The following is a 15407-nucleotide window of genomic DNA, read 5'->3' on the forward strand; positions in this document are numbered from 1 at the left end:
GCATAGAATTGTAGTTTTTTTTTTTTTTTTGACAACAAACGATTTCTGCAACTGCAAGTATTGTTACAGACTGTAAATTTACAGAATTCAGGGCATCCAAGAGAGGGCACCGAGTGCTATGATTACTGTATGAGCAGTCAGGCTCAATAGCCGAACTGGTAGGTACTAAAGCAGAGAACGCCTGTCTAGCCAGGGCATCAGCCGTGGTGTCAAGGTTCCTGTTAATCTTGAAGATCTTTGCCTGTCGACGAGCAGAGCAGTTGGCAAACAGTTAAGTATAGCATTTGATTCGCCAATTTGGAGGATAGTTTTGGTCTGCATCATTGACATGGAATTATAGTTGTAGCCTCTGCAAACTTAGGTGGTGTTTGGATCCGGTGACTAAAATTTAGGAGGTGTATCGGGAAAATGTTGCTTGGGGTGTTCGGATACTAATAAAAAAAACAAATTACATAATCCGTCAGTACTCCACGAGACAAATTTTTTAAACCTAATTAACCCGTCATTAGCACATGTTTACCGTAGCACCACATTTGTCAGATCATGGACTACTTAGGCTTAAAAGATTCGTCTCGCAAATTAGTCATAAACTATGTAATTAGTTTCGTAATTAGTCTATATTTAATACTCCATGTGTCAAACATTCGAGGGAATGACGACTAAAATCTAGGAAACACCCTTAGAATCATATTAGTAGCTCGGTCAGACAGACCATGATGTTCTGTTTCCGTCAACTGCCATTCTCTCTGCCTCCACAAACTGCGTTTGTCCACCGCTATCTTGTACAGCACAGCACAGTTTCGACAGTCTTTCCTCAGTGCTGCTCCTGCCCTACGGACCCGTGACACCAAAACCACCAGCCTGATTCATTGAGTCATTAGCGCCATGGCTATCACACAACGTTTTGTACTGCAAGAGGATAAGGCCATGAATCCTCCTGGAAAATATTCCAGGGGAAAGAATGTCGGAAGGGGAAAATCCACTATAAATTGTTCTACAACCTTAACTTGAAAATATATATCGACCAAAATTCCAAAATGTCGGTAATTTTCATGACAAAACCATGACTCCTTGAGTGTGGTTCTGGCCGGTCAATCCCAAATGAAATGTTCCGCTGATTAAATTCGCTCTATGGCTAGCATCAATTTTTTTATAAACAACTACTACTAGCTATCGGCAGAATTTGGGTTTGAGTTAAATGCACCGTAGGTCCATTAACTTGTGAGCGGTTTTCAGTTAGGTCCATCAACTTTAAAAGTGGATTTTTAGGTTCATAAACTTTTTATATTGTATCACTTAGCTCTATACCTCTCATCGTTGGCTCCTTGTACTGACGTGGCGTGATGACTAGGCTCTCTAAAGCAGCTCTTTGTCAATGCATTTCGTCAAGCAGATTGTGGGCGTGACCAACACCATCCCGGTTTTTTGCACCAAATTAAATCATGGACCTCTCCTCTTGCTTCTTATGTTGACGTGGCGTGGTGACTAGGCTCTCTAAAGCAGCTCTTTGCCAATGCATTTCGGGAAACGGATTGTGGACGTGACCAGCACCATCCCGGTCTTTTGCGCCAAATTAAATCTGTGGTGCAGTTCACATGACTTGTTCTTTAGCGCCGCCGTGCAAAGATTGGCATATATTGATAGCGCTAGTCCACTCTCGGTGATGCAAGGCATGACGCATCTGCGTCGATGAGTGCGCCTTCATATTCAGCCACAGGCTATATATACAGGCTATATAGCATGATCCACAAGGAGTGGCGCCGTTGCAAGCGACACGACCTCTGATACTGATACTGATACTGACAGTGAAGCTCAGAGCTCACGATCGCCCTGCAGCCGTTACCAGCATACCCAAGTGTCTTCAGCCAGTAGCCACCCTCCTCGATCCATGGCAGCGTCTCCTCAGCGGCCTCGTGTAATGATGCTGCCCTTCGCCGCGCAGGGCCACGTCATGCCCCTCATGGAGCTCTCCCACCGGCTCGTCGAGCACGGCTTCGAGGTCGTCTTCGTGAACACGGACTTCAACCATGCCCGCATCCTCACGGCCCTGGAAGGAGCGGCCCCTGCCGCCGGCGGGATCGACTGGATCTCCTTCCCGGACGGCATGGGCCCCGACGGCGACCGCACCGACATCGGCAAGGTGCTCGACGGCTTGCCGGCGGCGATGCTCGGCGGCCTCGAGGAGACGATCAGGTCCAGGAACATCAGGTGGGTGGTGGCCGACGTGTCCATGAGCTTCGTGCTGGAGCTAGTCCGCACGGTGGGCGTGCGTGTCGCCTTGTTCTCCACTTACTCCGCCGCCACCTTCGCGCTGAGGATGCACCTTCCCAAGATGATAGAGGATGGCATCATCGACGAGACCGGTAAGAGCAAAATCACGTTGTTATATATATAAGATCAGGACATGATGGGTCTACGTTCGCAGGGAATGTGAAAAGGAACGAGAGGATCCAGCTAAACCCCAAGATGCCGGCCATCGACGCCTCCAAGCTTCCGTGGATCAGCCTTGGCAAGAGCCCTGTGTCACGGAGAGCTATGATCCAGAGCACCATCACGACCAACCCGACACTAGCGCTCGCCGACACTATCATCTGCAACACTTTCCAGGAGATCGAATCCGTGGCGCTGGCCCACCTCCCCATACCGGCGGTAGCCATCGGCCCGCTGGAGGCGCCCAAGTCGGCGGCGGCCGGCCATTTCTGGCCCCAAGACGAGACCTGCCTCCGCTGGCTCGGCGCACAGGCTCCCGGCTCAGTCGTCTACGTGGCGTTCGGGAGCCTCACGGTGTTCGACGCGGAACAGCTCCAGGAGCTGGCCGACGGCCTGCAGCTCACCGGGCGGCCGTTCCTGTGGGTGGTCCGGCCGAACTTCGCCGACGGTGTCGGCAAGGGCTGGCTGGACGGGTTCCGGCGCCGCGTCTTTGGCAAAGGGCTCGTCATCAGCTGGGCTCCCCAGCAGCGCGTGCTCTCGCACCCCTCGGTAGCCTGCTTCGTGACGCACTGCGGGTGGAACTCGACCATGGAAGCGGTGCAGCACGGCGTCCCGTTGCTCTGTTGGCCCTACTTCGCCGACCAGTTCTTGAACCAAAGCTACATCTGCGACCTGTGGGGCGTTGGGTTGAAGGCGTGCGCCGACGGGTTGGACATTGTCACCAAGGAGGAGATCAGGAACAAGGTGGAGCGGCTGCTTGGGGACGAGGGGATCAAGGCGAGGACGCTGTCGTTGAAGAGCGCGGCGTGCGCCAGCGTCGCGGATGGAGGGTCCTCGCATCAGGATTTGATCAAGTTAGTGAATCTGCTAAGAGAAAATTAGTCTTCATGTCAGAAATGTTTCAGAGTTCAGAGGTTAGGTGGTTATATATTCATCCGTCGCAAAGCCGTTAAACATGTTAGGAGGACCATGTCTCATCGCATTGTTTTAGGCAACAATAAAGGATTCTTCACATTTCGAACTGTATCACTAGAGAGCGAGTGCAATGCACAATATATGGAGCAATGGACCATGTCCTGAAAGCGACAACGGATAGCATCTCTTAATCTGGCAAAGTGCCATGACGAGTTCCAGACAAGAAACCAATTGCTAGATTGATGTACGAATGGCCGAATGCTGAATGCCTGCCATTTATATACCAACCAAGCAAACACTACACAGTACAGTGCTAACGTTAGAATGTACTATGGAGCACATGGTCTTACATTTGGAACTCATCCACGTTCTCTGTGACTAAGGCTTGTAAGCACCTTAGTGGACAGATTTGGGCATGGAAAAGCTGATGTCAAAACAAGCATAAGGTGTTTTGCTGGCTGCTGTTAAGGAACAGGCTGAGTACCAGAGTACTTCTCAGGAAGAAAAACATGGAATTAGAAGATTACAGCTGTGTTCTGTGTGACAGCTCTTCAGATGAAACTCTAGTCCACCTTCTCTTTCTCCTAAAAAATCAGCTCCAAGTTCCTTTCTTCACGGAGATAATAATCCTAATGTGTTGGACAATCTCGAACTCAAGGAATGGTCTGATCTTCAACCGAGCCCAGCCATCTCTAGCTTCTGCCAAAAGGCTTTTCAAGTCAGAATTTGCGCTTCTCTTACTGCACGCAAAACGCAGTTACTTCCCCATCATAGATCAATGGTTAAAACTCCTTGATTAATCTTTTTAGTTAGTCTCATTTTCTTCCTCACCTTTTTTGTTTCTTAATTTTCTCCCACCGCTCTTGTACTTCTGTTGTACTCCTATTGATTTTTTTCTAATAAATTCAGTAGGGGCAAGCCTCTCCTGTTTTCGTAAAAAAAAAAGAATGTACTCCCTCTGTCCTTATTTATGTGTCGTCCTAACTATATTTCTAGGTGTCTAGATTCAAAGCATCTCCTATGTATCTAGATATCATGTATGTCTAAATTCATAGAATCTTTCATGTATGCAGTAGAAGGCCAAAACGACAGATAAACCGAGACGGACAGAGTACTAGTACTAGAAATGCAATCTGTTCATATATAAAAGCAATTGGCAACTTCCATATTGAGTATGGTAAAGCTAATATCGACACAAAAGAGGATATAACACTCGAATTCGGCCGTGAGATTCATGCCTGACTTTGTCTTCTTCAATTTCATGGAGGGTATAGGAAAGAGAATATTACCACTGGTCCCCTGCTTGTACAAAATCGTGTCCCAGGGAAATGGATACAATACAGTTGGCCTGGTTAATTTGGTGGCAGAACTTAGCTGTCACAAAGTTGTGCATGTTCGTCTGTATCTATACTCAAGTACTAGTATAGAAATTTTGGTTGCCTCCACAAATAGACACGAGACAACTCGACAATCGACATGGCTGGAAATTCATCGATATGAACCATTTGTCAAAATGAGAAACCGATAGGCAAGCAGACGAGCACCAATGGATCCTTGCTGATGTGAGATCTGATGCAGTCAGACGAGCGCCCATGGATTCTTGCAGATGTCTGACGCGGCTGCACCGGGCGGATAGCCATAAGCATGCACCTCTATCTCTCTCTTTATTATCGATATCCACAGGAGCAGCAAGCAGCCAACAGCAGACTCTGACCTCTGGGGCTCTGACAGTATACCACACCAGCGCGGCAGCGCACACACGCTAGTTCCTAACAGCCTCCATGGCCATGGCCGCGGCTCCTCCTCCTCCCCGGCCTCGTGTCATGGTGCTGCCCTTCCCTGCCCAGGGTCATATCATGCCGCTCATGGAGCTGTCCCACCGCCTCGTCGACCATGGCTTCGAGGTCGACTCCGTGAACACGGACTTCAACCACGCCCGCATCCTCACGGCCTTGGCGGCAGGAGGAGAGACCGGGGCGGCTGTCCATGCCGGGATCCACTTGGTCTCTTTCCCGGACGGCATGGGCCCCGACGGCGACCGCGCAGACATCGTTCAGCTGGCTCAGGGCTTGCCGGCGGCGATGCTCTGCCGCGTTGAAGAGCTGGTCAGAGCTCAGAAGACTCGGTGGGTGGTGGCTGATGTCTCCATGAGCTGGGTGCTGGACCTGGCCGGCACGATGGGTGTGCGCGTGGCCTTGTTTGCGACCTTCTCGGCCGCCACCTTCGCGGTAAGGATGCGTATTCCCAAGTTGGTAGAGGATGGCATCATTGACGAAAATGGTAAGAGCAAATCAAACCCGATTTCTGTGTCATCTGTACTCTCCAGATCAGAATTCATGCTGGACATGGTGTTTCCGTGCGCAGCGAATGTGAAGAGGAATGAAAGGATCAAGCTGAGCCCCAACACACCAGCCATCGACGCCACCGACATCCCCTGGGTTAGGCTTCGAAGCCCCATGATAAAGGGCATGATCAAGACCAACCAAACGTTCGTGCTCGCTGACACCATTGTCTGCAACACGTTCCATGCTATCGAGTCCGAGGTGCTGGCGCTCCTCCCCAAGGTGGCACTAGCCGTCGGCCCCCTTGAGGCGCCATCGTCGACTTCAGCCAACCAGCTCTGGCCCGAAGAACCGGCCTGCCTGGCCTGGCTCGACGGCCAGGCCCCTGGGTCAGTTGTCTATGTGGCATTCGGCAGCTTTACAGTCTTCGACACTGCGAGGCTCCAGGAGCTCGCCGATGGGCTGGCGCTCACCGGACGCCCGTTTCTGTGGGTGGTCCGGCCGAACTTTGCCAACGGCGGCGATGAAGGCTGGCTAGACCAGTTCAGACGCCGCGTTGGAGACAAGGGCCTAGTCGTCGGCTGGGCTCCCCAGCAGCGCGTCCTCTCGCACCCTTCGGTGGCATGTTTCATCTCCCACTGTGGATGGAACTCGACCATGGAAGGGGTGCGTCACGGCGTCCCATTCTTGTGTTGGCCATACTTTGCCGACCAGTTCATGAACCAGAACTACATCTGCGACGTCGCAACGCACGGGCTTGAGGATCTGTGCCGACGAGCGGGGCATCTTCACCAAGGAGGAGATCAGGGACAAGGTCGACCAGCTGCTCGGTGATGATGGGATCAGAGCGAGGGCACTGTCTTTGAAGAGAGCAGTGTGCGAGAGTATCGCAGATGGAGGGTCCTCGCATCAGGATCTGCTCAAGTTTGTAAACCTGCTGAGAGAACAATAATCTTTAGCTTGTCAGAATTTTTTTAGTCATTCAAAGGTCATTTGGTTAGATAATCTGCAGAGTCGCATTCAAAGTTGGATAGACAGACATGGAGAAAAAGATCAGACGTCGGTGTTACTAGCAAATGCATTGTCACCTCATGGGCCACATACTGATGAAAGTGACACCTATATCTTAAGAAATTGCCTTTTGTATATATCAATCTGGAAAGTTTTTAAAACAATCTCTAGGTGTGAGTGCCTATGGAAGTTGCAAAGTATAACGGATTACTAAATTAAGCAGAGGAATGCTGAATGCCTGCCGCCGAGCCACCAAAACTGAGCCAGCAGAGCGCTACAACTAGAAGTCGACCTTGGCAAATGTTCACCAGACTACCAGGAATGTTCATGATTCAGAGTCACTATCTCAAATAACTAATTATTATATTAGGTAAGGAATTACACAGCCGGATAGATGCAGGCTTACCTAAAATAATGGAGATGTTCCATGAGACCAGGCCATGGCATTGAAGTTATTTCCAAGACACAGTCTGACTGTTACTATTTCAGCAGAGTATGCAAATCAGCGTGACCTTTCTGCACAAGTAGATGAACACTAAACATCAAAACAAGAAAAAGTTTCCGAACAGAATGTAATAGGTTAACCATGATCGTGATTACCTTTTGGACATAATGGCGTTTCAGACACATGCTGGTTTGAACTTTGAAGTTATAGCCAATATCCAAGAAATAGCTGTTCTAAAAAAATTCTTATTTTTCAGATGTTGCCATGTCATCACCTTAGTTGGTGAAATTCCAAGGGAGAATTGTAATTTCCTTTATATGGAGGGCCAATATCTTTTTATGCATATAATGGATAGGGACAACCAAAACTAGTAGAAGAGTTCAGCAACAGGCATCTCAGCCACGTGCATATAAGCGAATATATGGCGGTTATTTTGCTTGCCCAGCAAGATAGACAAAAACAAAGTGGTCAACTGTGGACTGAATGATTGTGAAGATAACCTTTTCTTTGGAAAAAGATAGACCTATATTCAGCAGGCTACAAATTTGCTGATATATGGTCTGATGTAACAACGATGATTTTGGCACCCTTTATATGCACACCCGATGGACCAATCTGGTTATACCCACCCACACCACAAACTGTTTGTAGCCACAACAGAAACAACCTTCATGGCTTTTGCTGCTCCTAAACCTCATGTCCTGGTGCTACCCTTCCCTGCACAAGGTCATGTCATTCCACTCATGGAGTTGTCCCATAGGCTAGTTGACTACGGATTCAAGATTGACTTCATAAACACCGAGTTCAACCACGATCGTATCTTCAAGTCCATGCAAAACAAAGGAGCAATCCCAGAGGGTTTAAACATGCTCTCAATTCCAGATGGTATGGACCCTGATGATGATCACACAGACATTGGCAAGATGGTCGGGGGCTTATCGGCTGCCATGCTCGGACCCCTTGAGGAGATGATCAGAAGCAAGAAGATAAAATGGGTGATAGCAGATGTGTCTATGAGCTGGGTGCTAGAACTAGCAAATACAGTGGGAGTACGTATTGCTTTGTTCTCAACTTACTCAGCATCTGTGTTTGCACTAAGGATGAAACTGCCCAAACTGATTGAGGATGGTATTATTGATGAAAGCGGTAAGAAATATTCAAATCATCTTTAGCATAGATAATTCCATACTGTCATGTTCCTCTTTACATCCTATGTCTTAGTGACCAATGCAAGACCATTGAATTTAATGCAGGGAATGTGAAAGTGCATGAGATGATCCAACTGACGCCACCCATTGATTCAACTGAGATCCCCTGGGTCAGCCTGGGCAGCACCCCAGAAAGACGCATAGTGAACATACAGAATGTCATTAGGACTAACCGATCGATAGCGCTTTCTGAGGCCATCATCTGCAACACATTCAGAGAAGTAGAACCTGAAGCATTGCCTATCCTCACCAATCCATTACCCGTAGGTCCACTGGTAGTGCCGATGTCAAAGCCGACTGGTCATTTTTTGTCTGAAGACCATACCTGCCTCACCTGGCTTGACACACAAGCCCCGGGCTCCGTCATATACGTGGCATTTGGGAGCTCTACTGTCTTTGACGCAGCAAGATTCCATGAACTCGCCAATGGACTTGTGTTATCTGGCTGGCCGTTCATATGGGTGGTTCGGCCAAACTTCACCGAAGAAATCGATGAGGATTGGTTCAACCAATTCAAGCAAATTGTCAATGGGAAGGGACTGATTGTTACTTGGGCTCCCCAGCAAAGGGTATTGTCACACCCCTCAGTCGCTTGCTTCATGACACATTGTGGGTGGAACTCAACGATGGAAGCTGTGCTGCATGGTGTCCCGTTGTTGTGCTGCCCCTACTTTGCTGACCAGTTCTGCAACCAGAGCTACGTGTGCAATGTGTGGAAGACAGGCCTGAAGCTTTGTTCCAATGAGCAAGGGGTCGTCACAAGGGAGGAGATCAAGGAAAAGGTTGTGCAGCTGCTTAGAGATGAGGATATCAAGGCGAGGGCAGTTATGTGGAAGAACATGGCATGTGCAAGCATCAGAGAGGGAGGATCCTCTCATGCTAACTTGCTCAGACTTGTGAATTTGCTACGAGAAGGATGATGTTCCACAATTTAGACTCAGTTTCCTCATACAGTTTAGTGCAATAATTCAGAGTTTGGTTCTGTGATTAATCGTTTGCTATGTCAGTATCTATATATATGTGTAACCCATAAAGCCCTTCTTTCAATAATTTGGAGGCAACCAGTCCAGTCCAATAAAATGCAGTCATCCTGTGCATGCTATTCATTATTCAATAGAAATTCCACAGGTTGTGGAGTTGTTGATATGTTTAATTAACATGGTAATAGCAATTCGTAAAAAAATGAAACAGAATGAACACCATGACAGGCATTGGGATATCAGTGATTCAGTGTCATAGCCAATTCGTACAATAAGCTCATTGTTTCAAAAATTCGTACAATAAGCTGCTAGTTACTGGAAGATTGTTTTTCTTCCAGAACGGGTTAGTCCCAAATTTCATTACCGAAGCAACAAACTTACCAAACTGAATCTAAGTTAGCAAGTGCATTTAAACCAATAAAACAACTTGGAGCCGTAGAGCGTACCTGTGTGCTCGGTGCCGGTGAACGAGAGGTGTTTGATGGAATGCCGACCCCCGATGACAGGGGGCAGCGCCATCCCACGCAGGTCACGGGTCACGAGATCCTCACCGTTCCGAGCACCGGCGTGCTGTCCGCGGCGGCGGCGGCGTGCTGACTGCCCCCATCGGCCCATCCTGTCTCGACTACATCGGTCGGTGGTCGGTGGATGATGCAGGTGGGTGGTGTTGGCCCCGTACGCCGGCGCCGCGCCGCCGCACCCCATAGTTCGACTCGGGCCGTCACTCTCCGCCTTCACTCTCCGCCGGGGGGCCGGGGGTAGGCGAGCTTTTCGCACAGCACGCTCCACATGTTCACTAGCAACCTGGTAACGTGCCCAAAGCGGGCACACGCCATGTTCGCCATCATAGGGGCCGGGGAAAAAAGGGCCAGGAAAAGAAAAAACCAGAAGAGCGAGCAGCCTCGGCTGTCGGTTGATGCGTCATGCCATCCGTGTCCGCTCGACTGCTCCCTCCCCCTTGGCCTAACCGATTTGTGCGTTGGACGAATGAATCGACGACGCCCGCTCCTAACTCTGCCGAACCGGGCGTACCGGAGGCCGGCCAACGAGAAGACTTGCTGGATTCGCACGACAGCTGCCCGAACCTCCCGGCTGTTGACGCAGCGGCTCCGGCCGCGCGTCTCGGCTCCAGTCACGGCAGCCGGCAGGTCGTCGTCGTCTTCGGGTCCATTTTTAGGCAGGTTGCGGTTCGTTCTTGATGGGGGTGTGCACGTATTACCAAACATTCTGGTCCCAGGAGACTTCAGACTAGAACCATAGAAAATGTGAGTCAGAGTTTGGTGGAACGGTATTTTCAGTTCTGCTCTGAAATGAGGCGGGCTAGTGGCACTGTAGGCGGGCTAGTTCGAGGTCTTCATCATCATCCAAGCGACGTTACAAGAGGCTACTACATTACTGGGTGTTATCTTCAGGCATATAGGGAGGGAACTGAATGGAGTAGCCTTTGAGCTCGCCTAGATGGCGAAGTGGTTGTTCCATAGTGTTATATTTGTATAACTTAATTGTTGGCCAATGTGCATTGACCACCTAGTTTGCTCGTGACTGTTTGAACATTTCAAGTAATAATCTATAAAGGCCCCCCCTTAGTTTTTTTCTTTTTTGAGAAAAGGTCCCTCCTTAGTTTAAAAAAACTTGTACTATCGCTTGAGTTAACTAGAACCTTTTGTCAAAGAAATGGGCCACATTTTTAGAATGTTTTGTGCAATTTGAGCAATACGTAGTTTACAAATACAGTTCGAGCATGTTTGGCAGAACTTTGTTTCCTCTCTAGTTTTGTCTCCTCTAGAGATATATCTTGTTTGATGGAGCTAAATCCCTTAAAAAGGTGTTTGGTAAAATGGTTTCTTTTACATTTTTTCCCTAGAATAGATTGGAGATCTCAAATATGCATAGTACATCTACCTATTTTGACTTGTATTTTTAGAGTACAGTTCATTGAAACCCTAGCGCTCGAACACCCTTCTCTTTCCCATCCGCAAGAGAATCAGGACAAGCAATTACTAATTAGAGGCCCCAACGAAGGCTCCACGTTAATTCTCACCAGAAGCGCTAAGAAAAAAAGATAAATTCTAGAAATTCTCACAATAATCAGAAACATCTAGCCTTCAATTTGATAGACTCTAATGACCAACATAAATAATAATCGTTGGATCGATTTTGATTTATAAAAAATATCCATCTATGTCATTATAAAATATATAATAAAGTAACCCCTAATCTTGCTTTATAAATTACCCACCCTGCCACAATGAAACATATTTCAAAATAACCCCCTAAATTTGTATTTAAATTGCCTATTTTTGTCATTGTGAGAGTAAAATCAAAATAACCCCCTAGATTAGCATCTAAATCCACCCACTCTAACATTATGCAAGATAATTAAAAGAACACCCTAATATTTTTTTTATAAATTACCTACCTTTGCTATTATGAAAGATCTTACTATGTAAAACCATTTAATTTGTAACTAAATTATCCATCTTAGTTGTTATATAAAATAGAGAAAAATATTTTTCAATTGAACATGTAAATGCATTAAACTATTAAAAAACCAATTCAATATCCATAAATATATGCTACATATATTTCTAAATTACACACTCAACCACTATTAAAAGTTAAAGGTAGACATAATGATATGTACCACCACGTAAACCAAGTAAACATTTATATATTAGGATACATGTTTATTTTAATAGCTTATCAAGTGAAAAATATTCCTTAACAAACTATATAACAATGGCACCAAAAATTTCACTTTAAGTTATATTAATACTCCATGATAATATATTTTCAAGTTGTTATCTTAAATAACTTTATACATTTTGACAAAAAGTGTTTCATATCAATATTAGCCATTTAATTTTAACTAGCGCTATATATTTTGTAAAACAATAGTACTACACATATAATTATTTGATATAACAAAATAACATATTGAGTGTTGTGGTGCAAGCTGAGATGACTATTCATGCGCTATTGTAAGATACAATAAGCAATAGATTTGCAACTTAACATGTGGATAAAAAATTATAACAAATAGATAAAAATTTGAAAGCTTTATATGGACTCACGTTGTTAAAAAATGGATGCAACAAGATCTTGTATAAGTATATACCTTAAGCTAAATATATGTCACACTCAAAAGCAATAGATTTGCAACTTAACATGTGGATAAAAATTGATAACAAATACATAAAAAATTGAAAGCTAAAATATAGACTCACGAAGTCAAAAAAAATGGATGCAACAAGATCTTATATAAGTATATAACTTAAGCTAAATACATGTCACACTAAAAAGGATAAATCTAAGAAATTCTAACTAGAGGTGCCTAATGGAGCGTTTACACTAATCTTCATGAGACCCGCTAGGGAAAAAGATAAATATTTCTTACTCTCACGAAAACAATAATTTCTGGCCTTTAATTCGGTAGACTATAATAATAATAGTCATTGAATCTATTTTATTTTCTAAATGGAGGTGGGATGAGGCTGAGGAATGGATGAGTAACTACCACTTCTGCCCTTTAAGATTTCATTAGAGTAAATAGTCATTGTAAAGCTTAGATTAATACCTTCTTGATACTAGCACCGCTACGCCATCCTATATCTCGATTTCAAGCTCTAGCATTGATCTTACGCGACGCGATGCAAGTTATAAATAATTATTTATGCCATCATAGTACTTAAGAGTGTAATTTATGACCGAAAATTATTATTTGTAGGAAGTACAAAAGGAGAGTTCATAATAGATATTATAAGCGCAAGAATTTCAACTTCATTTGAGAAAAATATGTAGGAATTAATAAGATTAAAATTAAAAAATTAAAAAATTAGGTTCATTATGTCATATAAGACATGGGCTACAACAAGAGTCATTATAGTTTAAGCTAAGCTGCTGCAGTTTCAACTAAATGCACATTAAAGTTACACAAACATTTAGTTAAAGATAAGTTTATCACAATTGGATATGGACTATAGAGTATCTCCTATTGTATTAGAGAATAACAAAAAAACACTAACTAATGTTGATTCCCGCACAGGTTGATGGACTAGTATGGATAATTGTGATGCCATGGTGGTGTTTTTTTGCCTATAATATTTATGAACTTGAGGGCCACTTCAATTTATTACAACTAGGAGAGGCGAAGGAGGAACCGGTAGAAGCTATAAATCAAATCATGGCCCAGACACCTTTTTATATCCCATTTGATAGACCTTTTAAAGAGTAGTTGGTAGATATATTAGCAGACCTATTTAGGTTTCCACTGCTAGCTCTCGCCCATGGAGTGAGTACCAAAATCGATCATGCAATTACTTCAAACTAAGCACAAGTTTCATATTGACGTTTGAGGAGGTGACAGTATTAATTCCTTTTTGTGTATCAAAACATGAAAACAAATATGTCCTTTAAAAAACATGTGAAATATACTCGTAAGCATCTTACGTTAATGCATTGGATATAAGTACATAACGGAACTTATGCACTCAAAATGCTTGATTCCTCCACATGTAAAGAGCAAGCTAGAAATTTCACTAAGATTACGACAGAGAAGATCTATAGATCTTGTATGTGATGACTCTAAAAAAACTGTTTGCAGTGTTCAAGATCCTTTTGCCAAATATCTTTGTTAAAACTGCACGCAACAAAAAGAAAATGACGCTCTAAAAAAAGGCAAGTGACATGATACGTGGTAGTTACTCCTCTGTTCTCTCCGTTTAGCCTGTAAATACTGAATGAAACCAGATCAAATCTGGAGGAGAAACTGCGAAAGCCGGCTGAAGTTGACGTCGCTCCGATCCCCCATCAGGCCATCACATCAAGCAACCGGTAATGCAGAGATCTCACTTCTTCCCTCCTCGCTCGCTTGCTGCCCCGATCCGTACTCGTCGTCGCTCCCTCGTGCGCCCCTGCCTGTGGGTGGTTGCCATGGCCTGATTGCGGTTCACGGTCTCGCGTGAGAGCCACTCAAAATCGAATCACCATGCTTTCCTTGGGTTGGTTGGTTGCCTCCGTGGTGGTTGCAGCCGATTTCGGGTGGGGGGCGCGATGCCGTCGTGATGGTACTGGCCGTGGCCAGGCGGGTCTGCGTGCCTTTTCCTCCGCTTCACTCCATTGTCGGCGGATTCCTGCGTAAACTATTGTTGGCGTTTGGCGAGGAGTGGTGTTCGTTGAAATGTCTCTCTGGGATACTCTTCGCGTTTCCTGTTGTTGGTGTGATCGCTGCTGCTGATGTTGGCAGTGGTGGTGGGTTTTTTTTAAAAAATTGTGATCTGTTTAGTTTGTTGTCTTGTGTTTTGTTAATGACGATGTCCTAGGTCTTGGGAGAAAGTGATGTGTATAATGCAAATTATTTTTTATAAAATATAAAATGTTTTAAATTTATTTAGCTAATATTTTTGGCCTTGTGAGATGTGTATTAGTAGGAGTACCTTGATAGCACATATGTGCCGACTTGTACTAGGTAGAATTTAAGTACGTATCAGTTAAGCGAGAAAACAGGGGCATTTGTTGACTTGGTAGCTTCAACATGTGCCGATCCATGACTTAGAACTGTGGAAATTGTTGAAGTTTCTCACTAGAGTCTTTTCGTAAACGGTAGCTTAATGAAGAAAAGAAAGGTGGAGTCTTTGTCAGTCTATTGCTAGCATTAATCAAATGACTGACTGCAGGCTAAGAAAGTTCTCCCTTTTCCTGCTTAGAGCATCTCCGATAGTTCCTAAATCACTTTCTAATCCTTAGTTTTTAGTAAGATGAGAAAAAAAATCCTCTCCAACAACTCATAATCCATCATCCTAATCTTTTAGAACTTGGGAAAAGTCACCATGTTCCGCGTAAAGTTACGCGCTTCCGAATCGCGTGTATCTTCTCTCCCCACGCGTGTTTGTCGGCCAATCTAAAGGTGGAGGGCGTGTAAAGAATAAAGAGTAAGGAAGGATTTCCTGATGCAAATGTACAAGAGAAAAAGAATATATAAAAGTGGTTAGGATAATTTAGAAATATTATAGGATTCCTGATGTCAAATTGTCTTCTATTTTAGGAGTAGATTATTAGAAACTCATAGAGATAGGCCTTATTTATTCCTTCCAATATTTTTTAAGGAGTCGTAAAACTCTATATTTTTTGAAAAAAA

General features: G+C 45.0%; 2 protein-coding genes, 1 long non-coding RNA gene and 1 pseudogene across 3 annotated transcripts; 3 read left to right on the plus strand and 1 right to left on the minus strand.

The window, feature by feature from the left end:
• The first annotated feature begins 1759 nt into the window (after positions 1-1759).
• Positions 1760-3489, plus strand: LOC136476581 (UDP-glycosyltransferase 83A1-like). The gene is made up of 2 exons (XM_066474466.1): positions 1760-2363; positions 2426-3489. The coding sequence occupies exons 1-2, from the start codon at positions 1889-1891 to the stop codon at positions 3310-3312; spliced, it is 1362 nt and encodes a 453-aa protein (XP_066330563.1). The 5' UTR covers positions 1760-1888; the 3' UTR covers positions 3313-3489.
• A 1076-nt stretch (positions 3490-4565) lies between these two features.
• On the plus strand, positions 4566-7002 carry LOC136467346 (UDP-glycosyltransferase 83A1-like; annotated as a pseudogene).
• On the minus strand, positions 6432-7371 carry LOC136467491 (uncharacterized). Its single transcript, XR_010761595.1, has 3 exons — positions 7239-7371; positions 7045-7154; positions 6432-6564 (listed from the first exon to the last, which is right to left on the minus strand). It is a non-coding gene; the product is annotated as an uncharacterized lncRNA (long non-coding RNA).
• Positions 7372-7672: 301 nt separating this feature from the next.
• LOC136467421 (UDP-glycosyltransferase 83A1-like) lies at positions 7673-9723 on the plus strand. Its single transcript, XM_066466150.1, has 2 exons — positions 7673-8229; positions 8337-9723. Exons 1-2 carry the CDS (start codon positions 7689-7691, stop codon positions 9209-9211), a joined length of 1416 nt encoding a protein of 471 aa, XP_066322247.1. The 5' UTR covers positions 7673-7688; the 3' UTR covers positions 9212-9723.
• Positions 9724-15407: the final 5684 nt, after the last annotated feature.

Source organism: Miscanthus floridulus, chromosome 1 (genome assembly GCF_019320115.1).
Source record: "Miscanthus floridulus cultivar M001 chromosome 1, ASM1932011v1, whole genome shotgun sequence".
Taxonomy (NCBI): domain Eukaryota; kingdom Viridiplantae; phylum Streptophyta; class Magnoliopsida; order Poales; family Poaceae; genus Miscanthus; species Miscanthus floridulus.

Coding starts and splice junctions, on each gene's coding strand:
- LOC136476581 (XM_066474466.1), top strand. CDS start 1,889: ATGGCAGCGTCTCCTCAGCGGCCTCGTGTAATGATGCTGCCCTTCGCC. Junction 2,364..2,425: donor TGGCATCATCGACGAGACCG/GTAAGAGCAAAA, acceptor CTACGTTCGCAG/GGAATGTGAAAAGGAACGAG.
- LOC136467421 (XM_066466150.1), top strand. CDS start 7,689: ATGGACCAATCTGGTTATACCCACCCACACCACAAACTGTTTGTAGCC. Junction 8,230..8,336: donor TGGTATTATTGATGAAAGCG/GTAAGAAATATT, acceptor AATTTAATGCAG/GGAATGTGAAAGTGCATGAG.